Source organism: Papilio polytes, unplaced genomic scaffold, assembly GCF_000836215.1.
Source record: "Papilio polytes unplaced genomic scaffold, Ppol_1.0 DF824069.1, whole genome shotgun sequence".
In the NCBI taxonomy this organism is placed as follows: domain Eukaryota; kingdom Metazoa; phylum Arthropoda; class Insecta; order Lepidoptera; family Papilionidae; genus Papilio; species Papilio polytes.
In genome coordinates this window covers 2,422,608-2,445,148 of record NW_013525135.1, presented here as the reverse complement: position 1 = coordinate 2,445,148, position 22,541 = coordinate 2,422,608, and the positions used below count along the sequence as shown (strand labels likewise).

The 22,541-nt window shown below is 33.8% G+C and overlaps 3 protein-coding genes across 3 annotated transcripts; all 3 read left to right on the top strand.

Annotated features, from left to right (window-relative positions):
• The first annotated feature begins 185 nt into the window (after nucleotides 1-185).
• LOC106100097 (odorant receptor 4-like) lies at nucleotides 186-7,926 on the top strand. Its single transcript, XM_013278833.1, has 12 exons — nucleotides 186-275; nucleotides 415-568; nucleotides 848-1,052; nucleotides 2,000-2,099; nucleotides 2,170-2,274; nucleotides 2,340-2,495; nucleotides 3,069-3,111; nucleotides 6,698-6,830; nucleotides 6,912-7,011; nucleotides 7,078-7,182; nucleotides 7,305-7,460; nucleotides 7,879-7,926. Exons 1-12 carry the CDS (start codon nucleotides 186-188, stop codon nucleotides 7,924-7,926), a joined length of 1,395 nt encoding a protein of 464 aa, XP_013134287.1.
• Nucleotides 7,927-11,179: 3,253 nt separating this feature from the next.
• LOC106100096 (odorant receptor 7a-like) lies at nucleotides 11,180-12,569 on the top strand. The gene is made up of 5 exons (XM_013278832.1): nucleotides 11,180-11,433; nucleotides 11,895-11,994; nucleotides 12,075-12,179; nucleotides 12,271-12,426; nucleotides 12,522-12,569. The coding sequence occupies exons 1-5, from the start codon at nucleotides 11,180-11,182 to the stop codon at nucleotides 12,567-12,569; spliced, it is 663 nt and encodes a 220-aa protein (XP_013134286.1).
• Nucleotides 12,570-19,724: 7,155 nt separating this feature from the next.
• LOC106100147 (odorant receptor Or1-like) lies at nucleotides 19,725-22,394 on the top strand. The gene is made up of 8 exons (XM_013278891.1): nucleotides 19,725-19,904; nucleotides 19,990-20,119; nucleotides 20,640-20,844; nucleotides 21,112-21,390; nucleotides 21,548-21,647; nucleotides 21,712-21,816; nucleotides 22,077-22,232; nucleotides 22,347-22,394. The coding sequence occupies exons 1-8, from the start codon at nucleotides 19,725-19,727 to the stop codon at nucleotides 22,392-22,394; spliced, it is 1,203 nt and encodes a 400-aa protein (XP_013134345.1).
• The last annotated feature ends 147 nt before the right edge of the window (nucleotides 22,395-22,541 follow it).

Here is a 22,541-nt window from a genome sequence, read left to right as displayed (position 1 = left end):
ATCAACAATTAAGCATCATGTTTTATATTTTTTTTACTTTAGAAATCATTGAAACATCATAGAAATGGAGGATTCGTTGTAATTAAAATTTCATAAATATGAAGGATAATTTCGAGGCTTTCAAACCCCATTTCAATTTTTTGGTAATGTTTGGATGTTATAAAATTATGTCGCCGACATCCAAAATGCAGGAATCTTTACATCTGTTCTATCGGATATTTGTGACTGTCTACTATTGTACATTTTGTACACAACATCTCATACGTCTGTATCAAGTAAGTTTATTTTACATTTTTATAACAATAACAATTACTATAACTTTTAATAATAAAGTGAGTTAGTTGCGCTCGTTTACCATGTAACATATACTTTGAAAAAAAAAAAAAGTTTATCAAAACGTTCTTCATTTTACAGATCCAAGATAATGTTTCAGAATTAGTCGATACCTTATACGTCTTGTTAACACTTTTCAATTCGCTCGGCAAACTGGTTATTTTCAATGTACGAAGGACTCGCATCGAACGTATTGCTGAAGTTATAAAAGGTGAGGAATTAGAAATCAGAAGAGGTGAGAAGAATCATCGATGTCAAAATTATTTAGACGAATAATTACAATTAGGTGAAAATCAATACCAAGAAACAAAGTTAATTAACTTAAAGATAATTTAATAATAGTGTGGTGTAGTGGGACCTTTGGAGAAGATTAGAGTAGACATGACATTTTGTTTTTTTTTCTCATAAATACAATGAATATATTCTGTTTTTCCTCTCATATTCCTCTATATGCGCCATCTGTCTTAATTAGAGGAAAAGAAAATAATTACATTTATTGATTTAAATGTTATAGGTCCAGTATTTGCACCTAATAGTAAACGGCACGAAGAGCTCATAATGCGCAATGCTGCGAAGATGAAACGATTGTTCCGAGGATATCAGGGCTTTGTGATCGTCTGCTCCATGTTGTGGATGACGTATCCACTAATGACTCGCTTCTTGGGTGAAGAAGTTCGCTTTGCCATGTATTGGCCATTCAGCACCGATAAACTTCCAGTGTAAGTATCAGAGTTGGATTGGTCCAATATTGGAAACCTATGTTAATCAAAAGAAATAGCGAGAGCTTGTAGCAAGACCTTATGCTGTATAAAGAATGAATGTTGAAGGAGAAAATAACATTTAAGACATCTGATCAGACGGAACTCAGAAGTTGACATTTACATTCTGGTAATGTTGATTTAAAGAATTGAAGTAATAAATTAAAATAAAATAACTTGTCCAGGTTTTTATTTGTGGTCGTATACATTACGATCATGGTGCATTGGGTATCATTATCTACGGTAGCTATGGATTGTATTGCGGTTGGCTTCTACATGCAAGCGCAACTGCAGTTGCAAATGTTAAGATACAATTTCATGCATCTAGCGGATTCAGAAGACGAGGTTAATGATGACGATAATGATAAATTTGAAGTAAAAATGTACAGAGATGTGGAGAGTTCACGATTTGAGAATTCTTTCCGCAAACGATTGATCATGTGCATTAAACGCCAGCAATTGATTGTATGGTAAGACGCACCATTTGGTTTGTTTTTATAGATGTATTTTGGTTACCGTCACACTCAAAGTTTACAGGTAGACATTTGTTATGGTAAATCCGCGCCATGGACAGCTTTGTCTAATTTTAGTCACTTTCCCTTTCCACCCTTTTTTGATTTCTTTTTTGACAATAAGCTTCCTTTTTTGACATCCTTTTCTTAAGAGAAAAGGATGGAAAAGTAGTGAATTTGACGGTGGACGAGACGCATAGGAAGGGGAAATGTCCTCTTTATGTGCGTCTCCTCCTCCGTCAATCAAGGGTAGGCAGTGCATCTGCAATTGCGGATGTCTATGGGCACCGGTCGCTTTCCATTTGGGTGGACTCAGGTGGCCACTTGCTCGTTTGCCACCTTATATTATAAAAAAAAGACTCTATGTACAGTAGATTAATATTTTTCTATACACAGGCTGGTCGATGAAGTTGAATCTGTATTTGGGTCATCAATGGTTCTACAATTCTTAGTCATGGCCTGGATCATCTGTATGACTGTTTACAAGATAATTGGCGTATGTTCCTCGTATTGAATCGTTATAAGTAATTAGAAAAAGCAGGTCATTTAATGAAGTTAATTTTCAGTTGAATGTGATGTCAGCAGAGTTCGTAACAATGATTGTATATTTAGGCTGCGTGTTGCTACAATTATTTCTTTTTTGCTACTACGGCACGCAACTTAAAGATGAGGTAAGTTCTTTGGAAAGATGAAACAATGTAACATCAGATTCTTATAGTTCTTTATTAATCCACAGAGTGAATACGTGAACCAATCAATATACGAGTCAGATTGGCCGGCGGTGTCGCCGCGGCTGCGTCGACCGCTTCTCATCATGATGGAGCGCTGCTACCAGCCTGTGGCACCCTGCATTGCATACGTCGTGCCTATGTCTCTTGATACATTTATATCTGTGAGAATTACATTACTAATCAATACTAATATAATAAAGCGTAAACACGCACTTCTTTGTTGCCTAAGATGTCAGCAATTACAGCATATTTTCGAATATCTTTCTTAATAAAAAGCCCTACACTTACGTCACGCTTTAGGATATATATTTTCACGCTGTTAAACTTAGAGGCAAATATTTTGGATAAAAACCCTAATGTGGGAAAGAGACCATAAGTTGCAGCCAACATCAAGGAAGCAAAGTTGCCATGATTTGACATCATGTCATGTTATTTTGACATTTGCAATAGATAATTTGGCAAATGTAAACAATAAAATGTATTTTTTATATAATTTAATGCGGAGTAAAATAATATTTCCAAATTAAGGATAATGAATAAAAATATTCTAATCTACCTCTGTGTCCACTTCCCCTTTAAATCCCCTCCTCCGTCCCTTCTTATACGAAAAGACGCCTTCCCTTTTATGTGGCCACTTGACAGTTGTTTTAGTGGTCGTGGCATTAAACTGGGAAAGCCGACCAATTCAAAACATGTATTGTGTACTGTACCACTGTATTGTTTTTTTTTTTCAGATTGTGAAATCTGCATATTCTCTATACACATTTCTGGACCAGAGTTAAATTTCAAATTGTTGTTACATGAATAAATTTAAAATGCTATCAGATTATTTTATTTATGTTTCTTCTTGCAATCAATGTAGTTGCAATTGGCCCGAAATTTCCAACATAAGGTTACCAACGTTAAATTCGCTCGCATTAGCTCCTAAATGTTAACAATATAAATAAAGTAAATGGAATTTGTGAAGTTTTATTTAAAACCTCATTTAACCGACTAGACAAGGAGCACATCAAGGTTATATTAAACACGGTGTTCACATTCACATGGTTTTATGAACAATCTGCCTATAAACAATCAGAGGAAATAAAAGTTGCTGTAGTAGTATGCCTTGCTGTTACTAAATACTATCAGAAATAGATCGCCCTTCAATTGACTTATTCCATTTATTTAGTAATCATATTCATACTCATAAATACGAAAGTTTAGATGGATGGATGGATGTTTGTTAGAGTTTGCAGTCTAAACAGCTAAACCGATTTCGGTGAAATTCGGTATAGATGTAGAGGATAGTCTGGAAGAACACATAGGCTACTCACTTTTGTTTTTTTTTAATTCCACGCGGACGAAGTCTCGGGCGAACGCTAGTCTATCTATACATATAATGAAATTGGAGTGTCAGTTTGTAATATAAAAAGAAAAATTCCAGATTTCAGGAAGATGGACTTGCTTTGCTGATAACGAAAATCATATTAATTTTTTTTGTCTGTCTGTCTGTCCGCAAGCCCTGTTTGTTCCGGGTAATCTCCGAAATGGCTGGACCGATTTCAACCGGAATTCACTATAGTGAATTATAAGTGAAAAAAATGTAGCCCATAATATTATGGGCTACATTTTTATCTTAATATTGCGTGGACGGAGTCGCGGGCAAGAACTAGTCATATCATAATATAGTCATTGATTTTCCTACCGCAATAAAGCATTCGAAATCTTTACTTTATTTCATTAGTTCGGGACTTTAAAGAAGTTGGTTTCTATGCTCATATTTTGTTCTACATACGTATCTACTGTTGTGAGAAATGACAACATGTGGTGGTGTCAGAGGATGTCCATAAACCCACAGAAATGGCATAGTTTGAAATGAAAGTCAGTGAAAACCGACGCTTCTTCTGGTAATTTGATGTAACACAACATGTGTTTGCAATTTGAGAACTTATGTAGTTATGGCGTTGTAAAGCGCTAAGTACTTATTAGGAAGACTCATTGTTCTTTAATACTAAACATTAAGTAAATATCTAATAGACCGATTGCGAAAATTAACACTTTCATAATTTATTTTAATCATATACACAGGAGGTAGGTTTATTTTTGTACATTTAACCTAAAACTTAAAACATGTAAGCAATTTTATGTACAGATGATGGCCTATTTAATCTTTAATTATAATTCATCATCATCACCAGCTCACTATAGCTCCTCACCGAGGGGCTCGGAGCTTACTCCAAATTAGGGTGACTAGGCCATAGTCAACCATGCTGGCCGAGTGCGAGTTGGTTGACTTTACAAATATCTTTAAATTTCTTTGCTGATATGTGAAGGTTGCATCGAGCTGTTTTCCTTCACCGTAAGAACGTCTTCGTACGGATTCGAACTTAAGACCTGTAGATTACAAGTCAAGTGCTTAAACCACGAAGCCACCGACGCTCATTATAATTTTTTGATCATAATTTTTATGTAAGACGAAGTATTATCTGGAATTGTTAGATAAAGTATGTAAAGAAAATACAAAATATGCTAACGTTTCAAACATTTCTGAAATCCCTAAGAAGGAGAAAAAGTGTAACAGTTTCTGGAAAAGTTATGTATGGAAAACCGTGCGGTAATTCAGAGTCCACAATTAATTAATTTTGAGTTTTTTCTATTGGTTCTAGGTACGCCCTGTATATAAATATTAAATATCATAATTGGTCTTTGTATTATGAAATTTACTTTTGTAAATTTCCAGATGTAATTCAGGCTTTGTAGACACTTTGTTGTTTTTTTTATGTTGTAACCATGAAAAGTAATTTCGACGGTTTTAAACCACATTTCAGATATTTGGTGATGACAGGATGTTACAAAATTATGGATAAGCCAACATCTAAAATGAAAGAGACATTACACACTTGTTATAGAATAACCGTTTCGGTTATTTATTTAATTTTTCTATCACAACACGTTATACGTCTAATTCAGGCGAGTTAAATTAAACATTTTTTATCGTAAAGATATAACTAATCGTGTTTCGTCTGATGAGTGTTGTGCCGGAGGCCTAATTTAAGTCCCTTTCTCTTTACCACCCTTTTTTTGTAAAGAGAGGTTGGGAAGAGGAAGTGGATTTGACAGTGGAGGAGATGCATAGGAAGGGGAAATACCCTCTTTATGTGCGTCTCCTCTTCCGTCGGATAAGGGTAGGAAACGCATCCGCAATTTCGGATGTCTATGGGCAGCGGTCGCTTCGCCACTTTGGCGATTTCAGGTGGCCGCTTGCTTGTTTGCCACCTTATGTTATAAAAAAAAACTAAAATAAAAAGTTACTTAAATCATAATTTAGTAACAAAGAGTAATGTTTTGCGCATAATCTGTATGTGGATAGTTACATTTATTGTTTTTTAAGCTAAATCAAATGAACCGGTTTTAGTACATAACATACCATTCGATTATTTTGCTGCTTTATTTTTTTTTCAGATTCGTCACGATATCGAAGAAGTAATAAATACACTATAGGTGTTTCTTACTCTTATGAACTCTGAATGTAAAGTACTCACTATCAATATCCGAAATGCACGAATCGAGCATATTATTGAAGTCATAAAGGGTAAAACATTAAACTACTTTATTACGTAGCTGTATTACCCCTAATATGTAGCAGCGTAGCGTAGGTTCTACGCCGTAGAGCTACGATTAAGTTACTTTTTAAAATAGTACTCCTGTTACTTCAATGCTTCGTAGTATAGCTGATATGTAGTATTTCTTCAATGTAATTTACATAATTGTACGCAGCCTTACCAAGAGCATCGGTAAAGTTTAAATGCAAACCACATTACAGGATCAGTTTTTGCTGCGCGTAACAAATATCAAGAAGAACTTGTTCAGCGCAACGCAGTTTCGATGTTGCGAGTTCTGAGAATGAACTTATGCGTTTCGATGTCGTGTTCCGTCTTGTGGATGATATTTCCGTTAATGATTCGTCTCTCCGGGCAATAAGTGCGGTTCAGCATGTACTATCCGTTCGAAACAGATAGACTTCCAGTGTAAGTAAAAGTTGCAGTGGTTTCCAAACATGATAGGATTTTAGACCACCAAATTAAAGTGTCATATTGGACCCGACTTCTTGGTGGATTAACAAAATCTGCCAGAGCTTTTTGGGTTTAATCAATGTTGGCTAGTGACTTTCTAGTTTGCGTGAACTCCTGCTCTATTAGATTGATTCATTTTTAATTTTGATATGACATACTTTACAGGTTTATATCGGTGGTTGTTTACGTTGCATTGATAGTGCATTGGGTGTCGTTATTCACTCTATCAATAGACTGCATAATTGTCTCCTTGTACATGCAAGCGCAGTTACAATCGCAAATGTTAAGAGACAATTTAACACATCTAGGGGATGTAGAAGATGATGACGAAGATGACAAAATGACAGTGAAAATGTACAGAGATGTGGAAAGTACAAGGTTTAAAAACATATTCTACAGAAGATTAGTCATGTGTAAGAAACGACATGAGTTGATAGTTTGGTATGGAATATTTAATACTGGTTAATATTGTTGGTAAACATTTTAAGTCAAATTTTCTTTTTGTGTTATTAATTTTCGCAGGCTAGTTGATGAAATCGAGTCAATATTCGGTACTCCAATGGTTTTGCAGATTCTAGTGATGGCCTGGATCATCTGTATGACTATTTACAAGATAGCTGCGGTATTTTAACTTTCTTGTTGAACTAAATCTTGTACAACTTATGTATTTATTAACGTCTACTTTCAGATTGATATATTGTCAGTGGAATTTCTGGCAATGATTGTATATTTGAGTTGTATTTTGTTTCAATTATTCATTTACTGCTACTTTGGAACGCAACTTAAAGACGAGGCAAGTCACTTGTTACTGTTACAATTAAGTTACTGTTATCGGGACACTCACTGGCGTGGAATACTACTTATACCATAAGTGTTATTAAAAGAATTGTCAATTTCAAAAGTTTTTCTTCACAGAGTGAGTTCGTGAACCAATCAATCTACGAGTCAGATTGGCCGGCGGTGTCGCCGCGGCTACGTCGGTCGCTGCTTATCATGATGGAGCGCTGCTACCGGCCTATAGCGCCTTGCATCGCCTACATCGTGCCCATGTCTCTAGATACTTTTATATCTGTGAGAAACTTTTCATTTACATCTTTAAATGTTATGGTAATCAAGACAAAGTTAACCAAAACTTTCAGGAAATAACTAGAACCTACTTCTATAAATCACGATTCGTGAGTTACCTTTAGAGAAGAGAGACAAAGAAAGAAAGAAGGGTTTTATGTAGCAGTTCTATTCGCTTTGACTTATTCGTATATTGTTTGTAATACCTTTTAAAAAAATATGTGTTAGAAATACAAATAGAAATAATTTAATTGTAACAAAAAAGATTGATAAATTTCAATTACATTTACACTAACTAACTTAAAGCTAATTACAATTTGTTGTTTTAATACTAAGCTATGATCAAGAATACATTTGTAATTTATGGTAATAGAAGGAATCCTCTTATTAGTGGTTTAAGCAAATACTTTATTGCTTTTCGCAGGTGGTGAAATTCTCATATTCTTTGTACACATTTCTGGATCGAAAATAAGTTGATAATACACATAAAGATAATTGTGTTCCACTAAATAGTTTTTTCTGCATTCGGATGACAATAGCTATAAATCGAAGATGCAATCATTATCAGCATTGAAAATTCTGATTTAAAATTATCCAGCTGGCTTTCTCCAGGGATTTTACTGGATTTTAATGAAATAAGACGACTTAGATGTAATCATTTTTTTTTAATTTGTATTGTATTTTTTTTACTTTTAACTCTTGCATCACAAACGTTATCGCTAGTTTCATGGTCGACTAAAACTCTTATTTGTTGTGGTATTTATTGCGAAGTGGTAATTAAATAAACAACGTAATTGATATTAATTGCAATAATTGATGTAATTTGTATCATGATACAGGGAGATGATATTCCTAATAATCGTAAACGTTAGAAAAAAGAGGTATAAGTTACTGCTTTCTCGTGTTGAAAATAGAAAATGTTAACAATAGCCATGAAAACAATTGTTATTATGAAAAATTAAAGTATCGTATGTACTAATACTACAATGACCTACCCTTGTTTTGGACAATTAAAAGAGACCGATCTTTCCTCGTAATCTTCTTGATAAAAAGATTAACAGTATGTTTTTAAGCGGATGTTCTGTCAGAATAAATGATAGGTAAAAGTAGTGTAATGTTATTTTCATATATGTAAATATGTTGCATTTTGTAACATACTGTATACTAATGTATAGTGTATAATTGTTAATTTAACATAGTGCGCAAGTTTATAATATTTGCAAGGTAAACATTGTAGCGATATTATTATAGTTGATTGTTCTATTTTCTGTTAAACATGAAAAATAATTTTGATGCGTTCAAACCTCATTATAGTTTTATGAAAATGTCAGGATGTTATGAAATAGATAAGTCGAACACAAAAATGAAGCAAACTCTACACCGTTACTATCGCATATTAGTTTTAATCGTTTTCTGTACATTTTGCTTTCAACATATGGTTCAAGTTTACAAGGTAAGTTTACTTTTTGATTCCGCTAGTGTTTGAAGACATTTTTTTTAATAATCTAAAGTGGCATACGAGTAAGCGGTCACCTGATCCACCGAAATGGAAAGCGACTACTGCCTATAAACATCCGCAATTGCAGATGCGTTGCCTACCCTTAATTGATGGAGGTGGAGACGCACATAAACAGGACAGGATTTCCCCTTTCTATGCGTCTCTTCCATCGTCAAATTTACATTTTTTTGTTCTCATCCTTTCCTCTTAAGAAAATGGTGGAACGGGAGTTGGACTAAAATTAGGCCATCGGCCCCACACTCAGCAAAGGAAATACGGAATTGCTTCAACTTCACTCCTGTTTTCAAGCAGGCCCATTCGTGCGAAGATGTTAAAGCGGGTTCTACCACTGTCAAAATAATTTAATTGAGAAGTAAATAGTTTTTCTACGCTCTCATCAACCAAAATTAAGCTTATTTTTTTTTGGAAATGTAGAAGCGTGCTCATTACAAATACATTCTAGATCGGCGCTATATACTCGTATAATAGTTGTCAGTGTCCTTAATATTTATGTATTATTCCTTAATATTTATCTAGTCTTGGTTAACTGAGAGCAAATCTGCTTCTAGACTGTGCGTAAAAGCTCGCTGTTTAAAATTCTCATTCTTTGTTTTACAGCTTCGGGACGATGCCGAAGAAATGGTAAACACATTGTACGTTTTGTTAACTCTCTACAACTCGCTCGGAAAACTATTGGTTTATAACATCCGAAGAGGACGTATCGAGAAAATTGCTGAAGCGATAAGGGGTATCGGATATACATAATGCTAATCATATCATACAAATATTATAAATGCGAATGTTTAGATGGATGGATGGATGGATGGATGGATGGATGGATGGATGTTTGTTAGAAGGCTGAACAAATTTCAATGAAATTTGGTATAGACGTAGAGGATAGTCTAGATAGGAAGAATACATAGGTCACTCACTTTTTTTTTTCCACGCGGATGGAGTCGCGGGCGACAGCTACTGTTACATAAATATCAAAAGTTGTAATTCTTAATGTTAGTTACCAACTCATAATCATAGTTTAGCTAAATAAAGGTTAAGACATCTTGTAGAAATAGTGTCAGAGATGCAGATCGAATTCAGAAAGTTTAAAAATAAATCACGACAAATTATGATTATCTTGTGAATTTAATAATTCATATGAAATCTTGTTTTTATTAAATTAAATATTACAGGGCCAGTATTTGCTCCAAATAGCAAAACGCACGAAGAGCTTATGGAGCGCAATGCTAAAAACATGTGGCTGTTGCTGAGATCGAACCACGCGTTGATGATAATATGCTCGCTCTTGTGGATGACGTATCCATTGGCGTGTCGCTTCTTAGGGCAAGAAGTGAAGTTCGATATGCATTTCTCATTCAGCACCGAAAGACTGTCGGTGTAAGTATGCGATTGATAACAAAACCATGACAAGTATTATTTTAATTTCGGTAATTATCAGGACAATCTAGGTATTAGACACTTGGAACAGCAGTTCAGGATTAACCAACTACTCATTGTTCATTGCAGAACAAAAGGAATAAAAATCTTTTGGTATTATAAAAAACTTTTTTTTTTAATAACATAAGGTGACAAACGAGCAAGCGGCCACCCGAATCCGCCAAAATGGCGAAGCGACCGCTGCTCATAGTCATCCGCTATTGCAGATGCGTTGCCTACCCTTATCCGACGGAGGAGGAAACGCACATAAAGAGGATATTTCCCCCTCCTATGCATCTCCTCCACTGTCAAATCCACTTCCCCTTCCCATCCTCTCCTTATGAGAAAAGGGTGGTAAGGAGTAAGGGACTTAAATTAGGCCTCCGGCACCACACTCATCAGACGAAACACGGAATTACTTCCACTTCACGCCTGTCTTCTGTGTGGTCGTGGTATTACACAAGGCGCGCCGGCCCTGCAGTGCTAAGATGTTAAAGCGGGCACTACCACTGTGAATTTTGTGAATTTTGGTATAGAAAAAATATATGGCACAATTGTAACTTTGACACATTTGCATCCGCGTCTTTCCGAGGTTGGGTTTAAAAAGAGATCAGCGGAAGCGTCACCATAGATTTCAAAAAGTTTGTCACAGAGCAAAAATGCTGGAGAAGCACAGCTAAATGTCTCTGGTTCAAACATTCATTCCCAACCACTGGCGAAATTTCTTAAACCACGACATCGTTCTTTGTCCCTCATTTGTTACAGGTTTTTGTTGGTTGTATTATATATTACGATCATGGTACACTGGGTATCATTATCCACTGCGACGATGGACTGCACTGTATATGGTTTCTATATGCAAGCGCGACTGCAATTGCAAATGTTAAGGCATAATTTAATGCATATAGCGGATTTAGAAGACGAGGACAGTAATGAAAATAATGAGAAAATTGAAGTGAAATTGTACAGAGATTTAGAAAATATGAGATTTAATGATCTGTTCCACGCAAGATTAGTGAGGTGTGTAAAACGTCATCAACTGATTGTATGGTAAGTATCTTAAGTATGATAACAAATTATCTTATACGCGATTTTTTCTGCGTGAAATTAAAAATCAATAAAGGACATAACCCTATGTTACTCATAGATAGTTTACCTTTCTAATGATGAAAGAATTTTTGAAATCGGCCCAGTAGTTTTAGGTTATTTTAATACATAAAAAGTACAATTTTTCCTCCTTATAATATCTTTATAATATAAGTATAGATTCCTAATTAGACTTATTAAATTGCAATATGTAAATTAAAAATACTTGTAATAAAAGAAGCTGCAAGATTATTTGTACTAGTTACTTAAGCAATTTAACCTTTTCATCATCATCATCATCATCCTCCTCCTCCTCCTCCTTATCCTATCCCCGTAGGTTCGGCGCGATAGATTTTTCTCCTCCAAATAACTCTATCATACGTCATCTCAGTCTCACCTTTTATTTATCTTTTTTCTTTCGACAGGCTCGTCGATGTAGTTGAATCCACATTTAGATCATCAATGATTCTGCAATTTTTAGTCATGGCCTGGGTCATCTGTATGACTCTTTATAAAATAGTTAGCGTATGTTCTCATTTTATTTTATGTTTTAGATTAACTATTTAAATGATATTGGAGTTTGTTTCCAATGTGTTTTCTTTCAGCTGGATTTTCTATCAGCTGAGTTTATGACAATGATCGCCTATATGAACTGCGTATTGGTGCAACTGTTTCTCATTTGCTACTTTGGAACACAACTTAAAGATGAGGTCTGTCTGTTTTAAATAATGTAACTTAGTACATTATAAATGTACTTATACTATAGGTATCGTTATTTATAAATTACTTTTTCCTCCATAGAGTGAGTTCGTGAACCAATCAATCTACGAGTCAGATTGGCCGGCGGTGTCGCCGCGGCTGCGTCGGTCGCTGCTCATCATGATGGAGCGCTGCTACCGGCCTATAGAGCCTTGCGTTGCCTACATCGTGCCCATGTCACTAGACATATTTATTTCTGTAAGGATTGCTCTCTTGTGAGATAACTAATTTTTTTTTATAATTATTGGCAATTGGTTGTTGTTTAACAAAAAGCTATGTTTGTACTTTTTCAGGTCGTGAAGTTTTCTTATTCTTTGTACACATTTCTGGATCTGAAGTAATTCGCTTATTTATTCGAGAATGTTCTGTCCGCTACATGGAATATGTTTTACTATCTAGTTATGATGCAGATAGTAAATATGTTAACAGTAAATTAGGTACCTAGGTAAGTATTTAGTGCTTTTGATCATATTGCTACAATAACTCTATCAGCCTTACAAATAAACGCAGTATAAAGTTAAACTTAGGAATAAACTGAGTATAAGCAAATATTAGTAACTAAAAAATTTGGAACCGCGTTTATTTGTAAGTCGGTATGTGTCTATGGTTAATTATTTTGTTTCTATATCTTTTGCTATATTAATATAAATCGATGTTTGTTTCTTGGTATAATATAAGTTTTATATAAGCTAATAATAATGGATGAAATATTCCATTTATGTCATAAAAACTAATTTACTTAGCAAAATAAAGATTTATTAATTGAATACGACTTTTTTAATTATAACTTTATCTAGGTAACAAAAGAAGAAAAGACATTCTTCTTCGTAAGAAGAATTGTGTAAGTAAAAGACTGTACAAAAACAATCTGTCACGTATAATATGATACAATTAATAGTAATAATCAATGTCTTCAAATATCCTACTTCAAGATATTAAAAAGTGAAATGAATTTTCCAATTATCTTAGTAAAGTGAGAAAAGAATAATCTCCCCTTATTCGTTTCGTACTTTAATATTCTATTCTATGCGGGTTATCATTTACTCAATTCAGTCACCTCCCCCTAGTCCTACATCTACCGATGAACTTTTTACTCCATGTTGAAACTAAGAGATCTCACTTCATCACTATATTATAAGGAATAATAGACATTTTAAGTGGGGCGCCATTTCTGACATTATTTAAAAGCCGCCATATTTGAAAGTCGGGCATTCGCTCGCTGGCTCTGGTAACATCCATCCATCTTTTTCTTACAAAAAAGGGTGGGAAGTAAAAGGGACTTAAGTTTGGCCTCCGGTACCACACTCATCAGACGAAACGCGAAATTTCTCAGATTACAGATTCACCGGGTTGGAGAGGCCGAGTGCAGATGGCGCTTCCTAAACGTCTTTCATGAGTAATTGAGCTTAAGGATCCTATAAAGAGCTTCGGCTCAGGTTGTTACTTCGCTATTATTACCAGATTTGGTCCAAGCAGGGTTCTACATACGTTTCTTTTAAAAAGAATAGTAAATTGAATGCAGTACTGTAACTTTAATGATGCATTTACTGGTAGTATTAATGTGTATAATATGTATGTATATCCAAGACAAATGTGCTAGGATCATACCAAATAGGTACCGTAAATTGGCGCTTTTGACTATTGAGTTTAGGACATCTAAACTAAGCCCAACGTTTCAAGGCCGAGGACCTAGGTCTTGAATGGCGCAATAAGTGCGAAGGGTAAATTAACTAAACAACATAATTTATTTTATTGCGCCTATTACTATAGTATTTAAAAAAAATGAGACTTCGGTGTTATGTTTTCTATAATTACATTATACAGGAGGAGCTTTTTAAACGTATGCAAAAGTTAGTTTTATCAAGTTAAAGGCCAAGTTTAAGTGAGTATTTCAGAAAAAAATATAAAATCACTCGGTATTGCCATGTGAATACTGTATTTTAAAGTTTTTAAATGTAATCCATCAATAAAAAAAATCTATTCTTTATTTCCAATGTTTTAGTACGTATTCATTCCCCTTCTACTAGTTTAATTGAAAATTCTTCCAAAAGTAACCTTATTAACAAGTGTTTTAAAAAAATATATCGAGGATACTATATGACAAAAATCTTGAAAATTCGTAAGCAATACTTTATCAAATAGTAGAAGGGATTATTTACAGTAGTTTCAAAGAACTATACAAAATGTTCAAAATAGGGTTTTCAGTTTCATATTCACGTAAAAAAACTTTTATTCATTGAGTTTCGGAGTTTAAGATACAAGAAAAATGTGGTAAGATTATACCAAATTGTCGACTTTCAACTTAATTTACGGAGTAGGATTTCACGGCTGACTATTGTATAGTCCAAATTAATGTATTAAAGAAAATTTATGTATTAATGAAAGTACAATTTTTTTTGAGCGAGGTACTAAATAGTACATTTTAGGTACATTTTTTAAAGGCCCAGGACCCAGTATCTATTAAGTAAACAACATAATTGATGTTAATTGCCCCTATTTATTTAGTAATTATTGAATGAAATTAATTATTCTATATTGCATGTTTTCTTTCACATTATACATGTGGTAATGTTTTTTTTAATTCAGTTTTTTTTATTTTACCATCCTAGCTTACCCACTTATCGGTTTAAGTAAAACATTAATCTACAGAAACACAATAAACAGTATAAGTTTTTTGTATTAGCATAGTTTAAACATTTGTATTACAATATTTGCATAAAGATTTAAATAAATAAAATTCAAATGCAAATACCTTTCATATTATTTAATAATTTATTATAATTACTAAGTTATATTGCATCAGAAACAATGTTAAAAAAATCTTAGGATTTTTATATCTAATATTTTTTTAGAAAGGCATTATTTTTAATTGAAAATTAAGCAAAATTCTACATCAATTTTGGACAAAGATTCTGAAATCCGACACGAAATTTGGTATATAAATAAGCATATTCTTTTAATATTTATCATGTAAATATTTTATACCACTCATTAACAATCACTCTTTAATAGCAATTAATAATTATCTATAAGTACGACAAAAATGTCCTTGGTAAATGTTTATTGTACAATATTACAATAGTCAGAAGTAATTCATACTCTGACGATAAATTACCTTCTTCAAGCTTACAAACAAATAACAATTTGATATATAAAAATGGCACAACACACGAACACGAGTAAAAATTTCGAAACTTTCATACCACATTTCGAAACATTCGCAAATCTTGGTTATTACAAATTGATGACACCAACATCGAAAACCAAAGAAATTTTACATTATTACTATCGAATACTCGTTTGGTTTATTTTCATAATATATAATGTACAGCATGTTTTACGTGTAATTGAGGTAAGCTTATTTTTAAATTAACATTTTTTTAATATAAGGTGGTATAAATTAACCGAAAAAGCGAAGTCACTGCTGCCCATATACATCTGCAATTGCAGATGCGTTGCTTACCTTTAAACAACGAAGGAGAAAGAACACAGACGCTAAGATTAAAAGACATTTTTATTACAATTGTTGCTAATTTCAAACTCTGTAAGTTTGTTTAGTGTTATTGTATTATTATTCGCAGGTCAGACACGATATTATGGAAGTTGTAAACGCAATGTACGTCTTTTTAACACTTTTGAACTCGTTGGGCAAGCAGGTGGCTTTCAATTACCGTACTAAACGCGTTGACAAAATCGTTGATGCTATCAAAGGTAAGATATAATGTTAATTTAAATAAGTGCACCCAGAGTCCTTAATGGATGCTTTAATGGTTAGTAAATATCGTCTAAGGAAGTAATTTCATCAGTCGATAACTCGGTTGTTATACAGCTGAGAAGTTTAGTGCGTGGTAAGGTATAGTAGATAGTAAAGTCCAACGCATGCTGTTGCTATCAAATGAAAAAGATCCTCGCATGCGGGCACTTTGACATGCGGGGACATGAATTCTCACACACGACGCATTCTGTATCGACTAATGTAATCGTACCCTTATAGTAGATTTATTAGTAATTACTAATAATTGTGTTAGATGTTTCGAGGTTAATTAAAATTAATTTAAATAACTCCAAAAATCAAACAAAAAAATGGGACCCACCTGCAAGCATTACCTTTCGGATAAAATAAAATTTATCAAAGTCGGTCCACTAGCGGCGGAGTTATGCCGTAACACACATAAAAAAAAAAAAAAAACATACAGACGAATTGAGTACCTCCTTCTTTTGGGAAGTCGGTCAAAAAGGGCTTCATTTTTGTTAACATATTAATCAGCAGTATATGCTACAGGACCCGTATTTGCTCCTACCAACAAATATCACGATAAGCTGTTGACTCGTAACTCTTCAGAGATGATAATACTAATGCGATGCTATCAAGTTATGGTGGTGTTCCTTTTTATCATGTGGATGGCATACCCCATCATGATTCGTCTCTCCGGACAGGAGGTGTCTTTCAGTATGTACTATCCTTTCGACACATCCAAACAGCCGGCGTAAGTTTATCCTTGGTTTCATTTCTTTTAATATTATCCAAGCTATTTATTGTTTGTTTCTTCCAGCTTATAGATACAGGATTACCAGTATAGTAAATTTATTTTTTATGAATACACAAAATTTGTCATGGGCATCACAAGCAAATGGACCAGGCTAGGTTTTGAGGGGGGCTATTATTATGATCTTACATATAGTGTCTCTGCGCCTGCGAAGTCCAAGATTTGACATCTTTCAGTGCATTCAGTTTTAATTTTTTTTCCACAGATTTTTGCTCGTAGTTATATACGTGGCGATACACGTCGCATGGCTGAGTTTCGCCACCGTGTCTATGGATTGTTTGATTGTAGCATTCTACATGCAAGGCAGATTACAATTACAAATACTTAGGAATAACTTGCGACATCTGGTGGATACAGAAGATGAAATCGAATACGGCGAAGATGATGAAACTCCCACCGTACCACACAAAGAAATCCACACTGACACATTCAAAGATCTATTTCAAAGAAGATTAACCCAATGTGTTAAACGTCATCAACTAACTGTATGGTAAAACGAAATGTTCTGTTTCCTATCACCTTTGACTTTATCATTTTTCAATTTCTTAAGAAAATGCAGTGACAGGCTTAAAGATTTCTTTCCATAAAGAATTTGTGAAATTCGTTAACCACCATCACCAGTATTGCAAAATTTAGTATTTTTGGTGATGACCCTTTGAGTGCATCATTTTACTACTACTATTACTTTTTTTCTTTAAATTGCAAAACCAGCGCTTGACCACTATCCCACCTTGTCCAAGGTAAAGATGTGGTCGAAGGATGGTACGCGCTAGTTTACTTGCTTGTTTTATTACTTGCGTTTTATCTTTTTATATATTTAATACTATGGATTGTCAGCTTTAAATACATTTGTAGATATTTATAGGCTAGTGAAGGAGACGGAATCAATATTTGCTGAAGCATTGGTGATGCAATTCATAGTTGTAGCGTGGATCATTTGTATGACTGTTTTCAAATTAGTTGCCGTATGTATGATTTTCAAACTTTTTAATCGCGAAAATAAAGCGCTCGTTATAACGTTTTATCGTTTACTTCTAGGTGAAAATTCTATCAGCAGAATTTATCACAATGATCATTTATTTGGCCTGCATATTGATGCAGTTGTTTTTATTCTGTTACTATGGGACACAACTAACATATGAGGTCAGTACGAAAAGCTTTTTTCTAATTCTTTGAAGGAGGTAAGTGATTTAGCCACAATTTGCAAAGACGTATATGACTGACTACTTTGACTTTACTTAACGTAGCGTACATCCTAGCAAGCATATCTATTATTTTATAAGAGATGTTGCCAATTTGGCAAACTCGCTCCGCGTGTTAATCTATGAATATTTTTTTTACCACACAGAGTGACCTGGTAAGCCAGGCAATATATGAAGCGGAATGGATGGCGTTGCCTCCACACATGGCACGGCCGCTGCTCATCATGATGGCTCGCTGTTTCCAGCCCATATCGTTGTATATCGCCTACGTTGTTCCCATGTCTATCGACAGTTTTATCTCTGTAAGAACACTTAAGTACTTATTTTCATATTTTGAAACAGGATGTTCTGTAATGAAAAAATCAAAGCTGGTTTGAACGGATTTACTTTTAAATTAACCACGATTTTTTACGTCTTACAAAATCGTAGTTAATCGTAATCGTTCTCGTTACTGTGAATAAGACTGTTGTTCATGCTGATGCCTAACATTATGGATGTATTATACAACAAATGTAAAGAATGTTTGATAAAGTAATTGCATATTTTTTTCAGGTCGTGAAATCTTCGTATTCATTGTACACGTTTTTGGATCGTAAATAGTTTATATTCGTATACTTTTGACGTCACCGAAACTTATTTCAAATAAATTTTGCGAAGCATAACTATTTTTAATGTTTAATAACACATTAATGTTTTGTTTTTGAATGTAATGATTTTGCTTATAATTAGAAGATACATTTCATTTATCAGTAATAAAGATTTTCTCTTGAATGTAATCTTTTATTGCCTACAGATGTACCAGCTGGTCACGTTTGTCTTTGGCTTTAAAAAGTAGAATTGTTTTTCAAATTTAGAAACACAGCATATAAGTGAAAATTACGTTCGATTTTATTAAGATTAGGCAAATAAATTCAATAAATGCTTGAATATAGAGCAATAGAGCAGAGTGCTTATTAACAATAAACTAAAATTAACAGATATTCAATTACAAATGTGATTTGTACTTTCTTAATTGTCTACATACGAAAATTAGCGCCTTGGTGTACTTAATTAGATTTGAGGATGTTATACAGGGAGGCAAGAGGTTTATTTATCAGTATTGTAAATTATTAACTAAAATTAGTTAACAAACTAAAACTGTAAACTTCTTAGTTGACATATTTTTATTTATATAATGACAAATTTGCATGGAAATACTATTTATTTGAAAAAAGTTATTTGCAAGTTCTTTGTTATTTTAAATATGAAGCAGATTGAGCTTTACATAAAAGGTAATTAAATAGATAGTTATATTATTATATTTATGTATAGCTTAGCTTACACTCGCGACTCCTTCCGCGTGGAATTAAAAAAAGAAAAGTGAGTAGCCTATGTGTTGTTCCAGACTATCCTCTACATATGTACCAAATTCATCGAAATCCGTTCAGCCGTTTAGGCTATAAACTCTAACAAACATTCATCCATCCATCTAAATTTTCGCATTTATAACATTAGTATGAAGTATGATTATCAAGACATCAACATCTGTTATTTGTAAAAAGTAAGTTGTTATTGATTTTAAAACTAGTTTTATAATTAAGGCAAAATAACAACAAAATCATTACACTTTATCAACCTGTATATCACTGAAGAAACATAAAAACGTTTGAATTTTAGTGGCTTGTGTAGGTTGATACATTAATGGGGCCTTCAGATATATTTCAGACAAAGTGGCGACAAATCATAGTTTTTTTTTATTGCCATAATCATGTACAGTAGTTTCGATGCTTTCAAGCCGCATTTTAATGCTTTGGCAAGAGTTGGATATTTTAAAATGGTTTTTAAGTCGTCGTCTAAATATAAGCAAACCTTGAACATGTATTACCGTAGTGTTGTTTGGTTTCTTGTCATTTTATATAATTTGCAACATGTATTACGTGTAATTCAGGCAAGTTTATAAATGACTACATTTACCTCGCTTTAGAAGAAACTAACAGTTGTAGTTGAATGCAAAATTCATATTTGATCCCCAGGTCCGGAATAGCACCCATGAAATTGTGAACACCTTATTCATTCTTCTTACAACCTTAAACTCATTGGGCAAGCAAGTCGCATTCAATGTCCGGACGGCGCGCATCGACCGCGTCATTCAAACAATTAACGGTAAATTAGTCTAAAATCCATAACTTAAGACTTGCGTACAACATAGTAACTGGTAATTGAGTTGCCATGCCGGCCACACGAGTACTCATGCTGCCGACAGTCAAAAGACCGTATGTATTCATTTACATATGTCCCAACTCGTCGCATATTGGTCGTGATTCTTGTAATAATTCACAGACATATTTAGAACCGCTAAGCTAAATGTGTGTTGCAACGAGAAAATAAAAAAAAAACATGAATAAAAAACATTACAGCCGTCTCAATCGCTCATAACAAATTTTGGCAGCAAGCCTTGCGGAAACAAACAACGAAATTATTGGCTGGTTTAATTTCTCAATTACTATACTGATGAATTAAGTCAATAGACTTTGGATTTAATAAAAAAATGCTTACTGAATATAATAAAAAATCAAACCTTTTCACTCTACAAATTACGTAATAGTTACGGACAGAAAATTATAATGAAATAATTACGGACGCACATGTTATAGCTAATGAGCGGTAACGTTTTCTCATCTAGGGTCCCTTTTTGCCCCGGGTAACAAATACCAAGATGACGTCATGAGGCACAACGCTACGTCCATGCTACGACTGCTACGCATGTACCATTGTGCGATATTCCTCTGTGCGCTCATGTGGACGATATTCCCCGTTGTCAACCGCGCTCTGGGTGAAGATGTTCAGTTCACTGGATATTTCCCATTCGACACCACTGACACGCTTGTGTAAGTAAAGGTATTTACAATCTTAACCTGTCAGGAATCATTCTTATTCTACTGACGTAAGTTTCTGTCCTTCAGACTAATCTATTTTCCGGCATTTTAGTTATCACTCCCTTCTTAATCTATTCACTATCCATCCATTTCCTTTTAGTATACATTATATGCATATTTTTCTACTAAACCAGAAAACAAAGAGAAAAGTTCATTAGCTTCCATCTTTTGTATTTGAATAATTCAGATACGTGATATCGATTTGTCGTCTACCTTCAGGTTTGCATTGACGCTAACTTACATGTCCATATTAATAACACTGCAAGCGTACGGCAACGTCACAATTGATTGTACTATTGTTGCATTTTATGCTCAAGCTAAAACGCAAATCAAAATGTTAAGATATAATTTAGAGCATTTAGCAGATACACAAAGAGAAATTAACGAAGATTACAATGACATAATTAAAAACTACAAGGATGTGGAAAGTATAAGATTTAATACATTATTTCAAAAGAAATTAGTAAGCTGTGTTAAACATCATCAACAGATTTTATGGTAAATTGCTTGTTTATTATCACTGTTGCTAGTCTTTGCTTCTTGTGTTACAATTTTTTGCTTTGTTTGCTTACTTGCTTCATTCATCTAGTACTGCTTCAAGATTGAATTAACATATAGTGATGCAAAAGAATGAGAACCAACATTTTCATTATAGGTTTGTTAAAGAAGTACAGTCAATATTTGCGGAAGCGATGGTCGTTCAATTCTTCGTAATGGCATGGGTCATCTGTATGACTGTTTATAAGATAGTTGGGGTACGTATTTTTAGACAATTATCTATCAGTCAATGTAAGCAACTAAAATTATCATTTTTTTTAGCTGAGTGTACTATCAGCTGAGTTTTTCTCGATGGCCATGTATTTGGGATGTATGCTCGCACAACTGTTTATTTACTGCTTCTATGGAACTCAACTTAAGTATGAAGTAAGCATTTTTAAATACCTTAGACAACACTCTACGTTAGAATTAAAGACTACATCAGAATAAGGCATCTTTACCCCTTATTATTTATAATACGAAGAGGAAATATTTGTATTTTTGTTTTTTGAAATAACCATAAAACTACTGAGCCGATTTCAAACATTCTTTCACCATTAAAAAGCTACGTTATCGTCGAGTAACATAGGCAAAAGCTAGTACTTTATATTTTAAATCTGTTGTTAGTTTTTGTTTGTTAATTACAGAGTGAAGGTGTAAATCAATCAATTTACGACAGTGAGTGGCTGTCGATAACCCCGTGTGCGCGGCGTTACCTGCTCATTCTGATGGTCCGGTGCTCGCGCCCCCTTGCACCGAGCATCGCTTACATTATCCCCATGTCTATCGATACTTACATCTCTGTAAGAATTGCATTTATTTCAGTAAATCACGAAATATCAAAAAAATCCTACTTTATGTTTGTAATAGTCATGATTGAAATAATTTTTATTACATAGTAGTATTTTTTTTTTCAGATTCTCAAATCGTCATATACATTATTTACATTCTTGGATCGAAAATAAATTTCCATTAAAAATTAAAGTCAAAATCTTAGATGGTCTGAACATAGGAAAGATTGTTTAGTTACTTTTCTATATATTTTTTTTATCTTAATATTGTTAAACCTTTAAGAGCGATAATGAAAAAATTTTAGTCGGAATAAATAAACG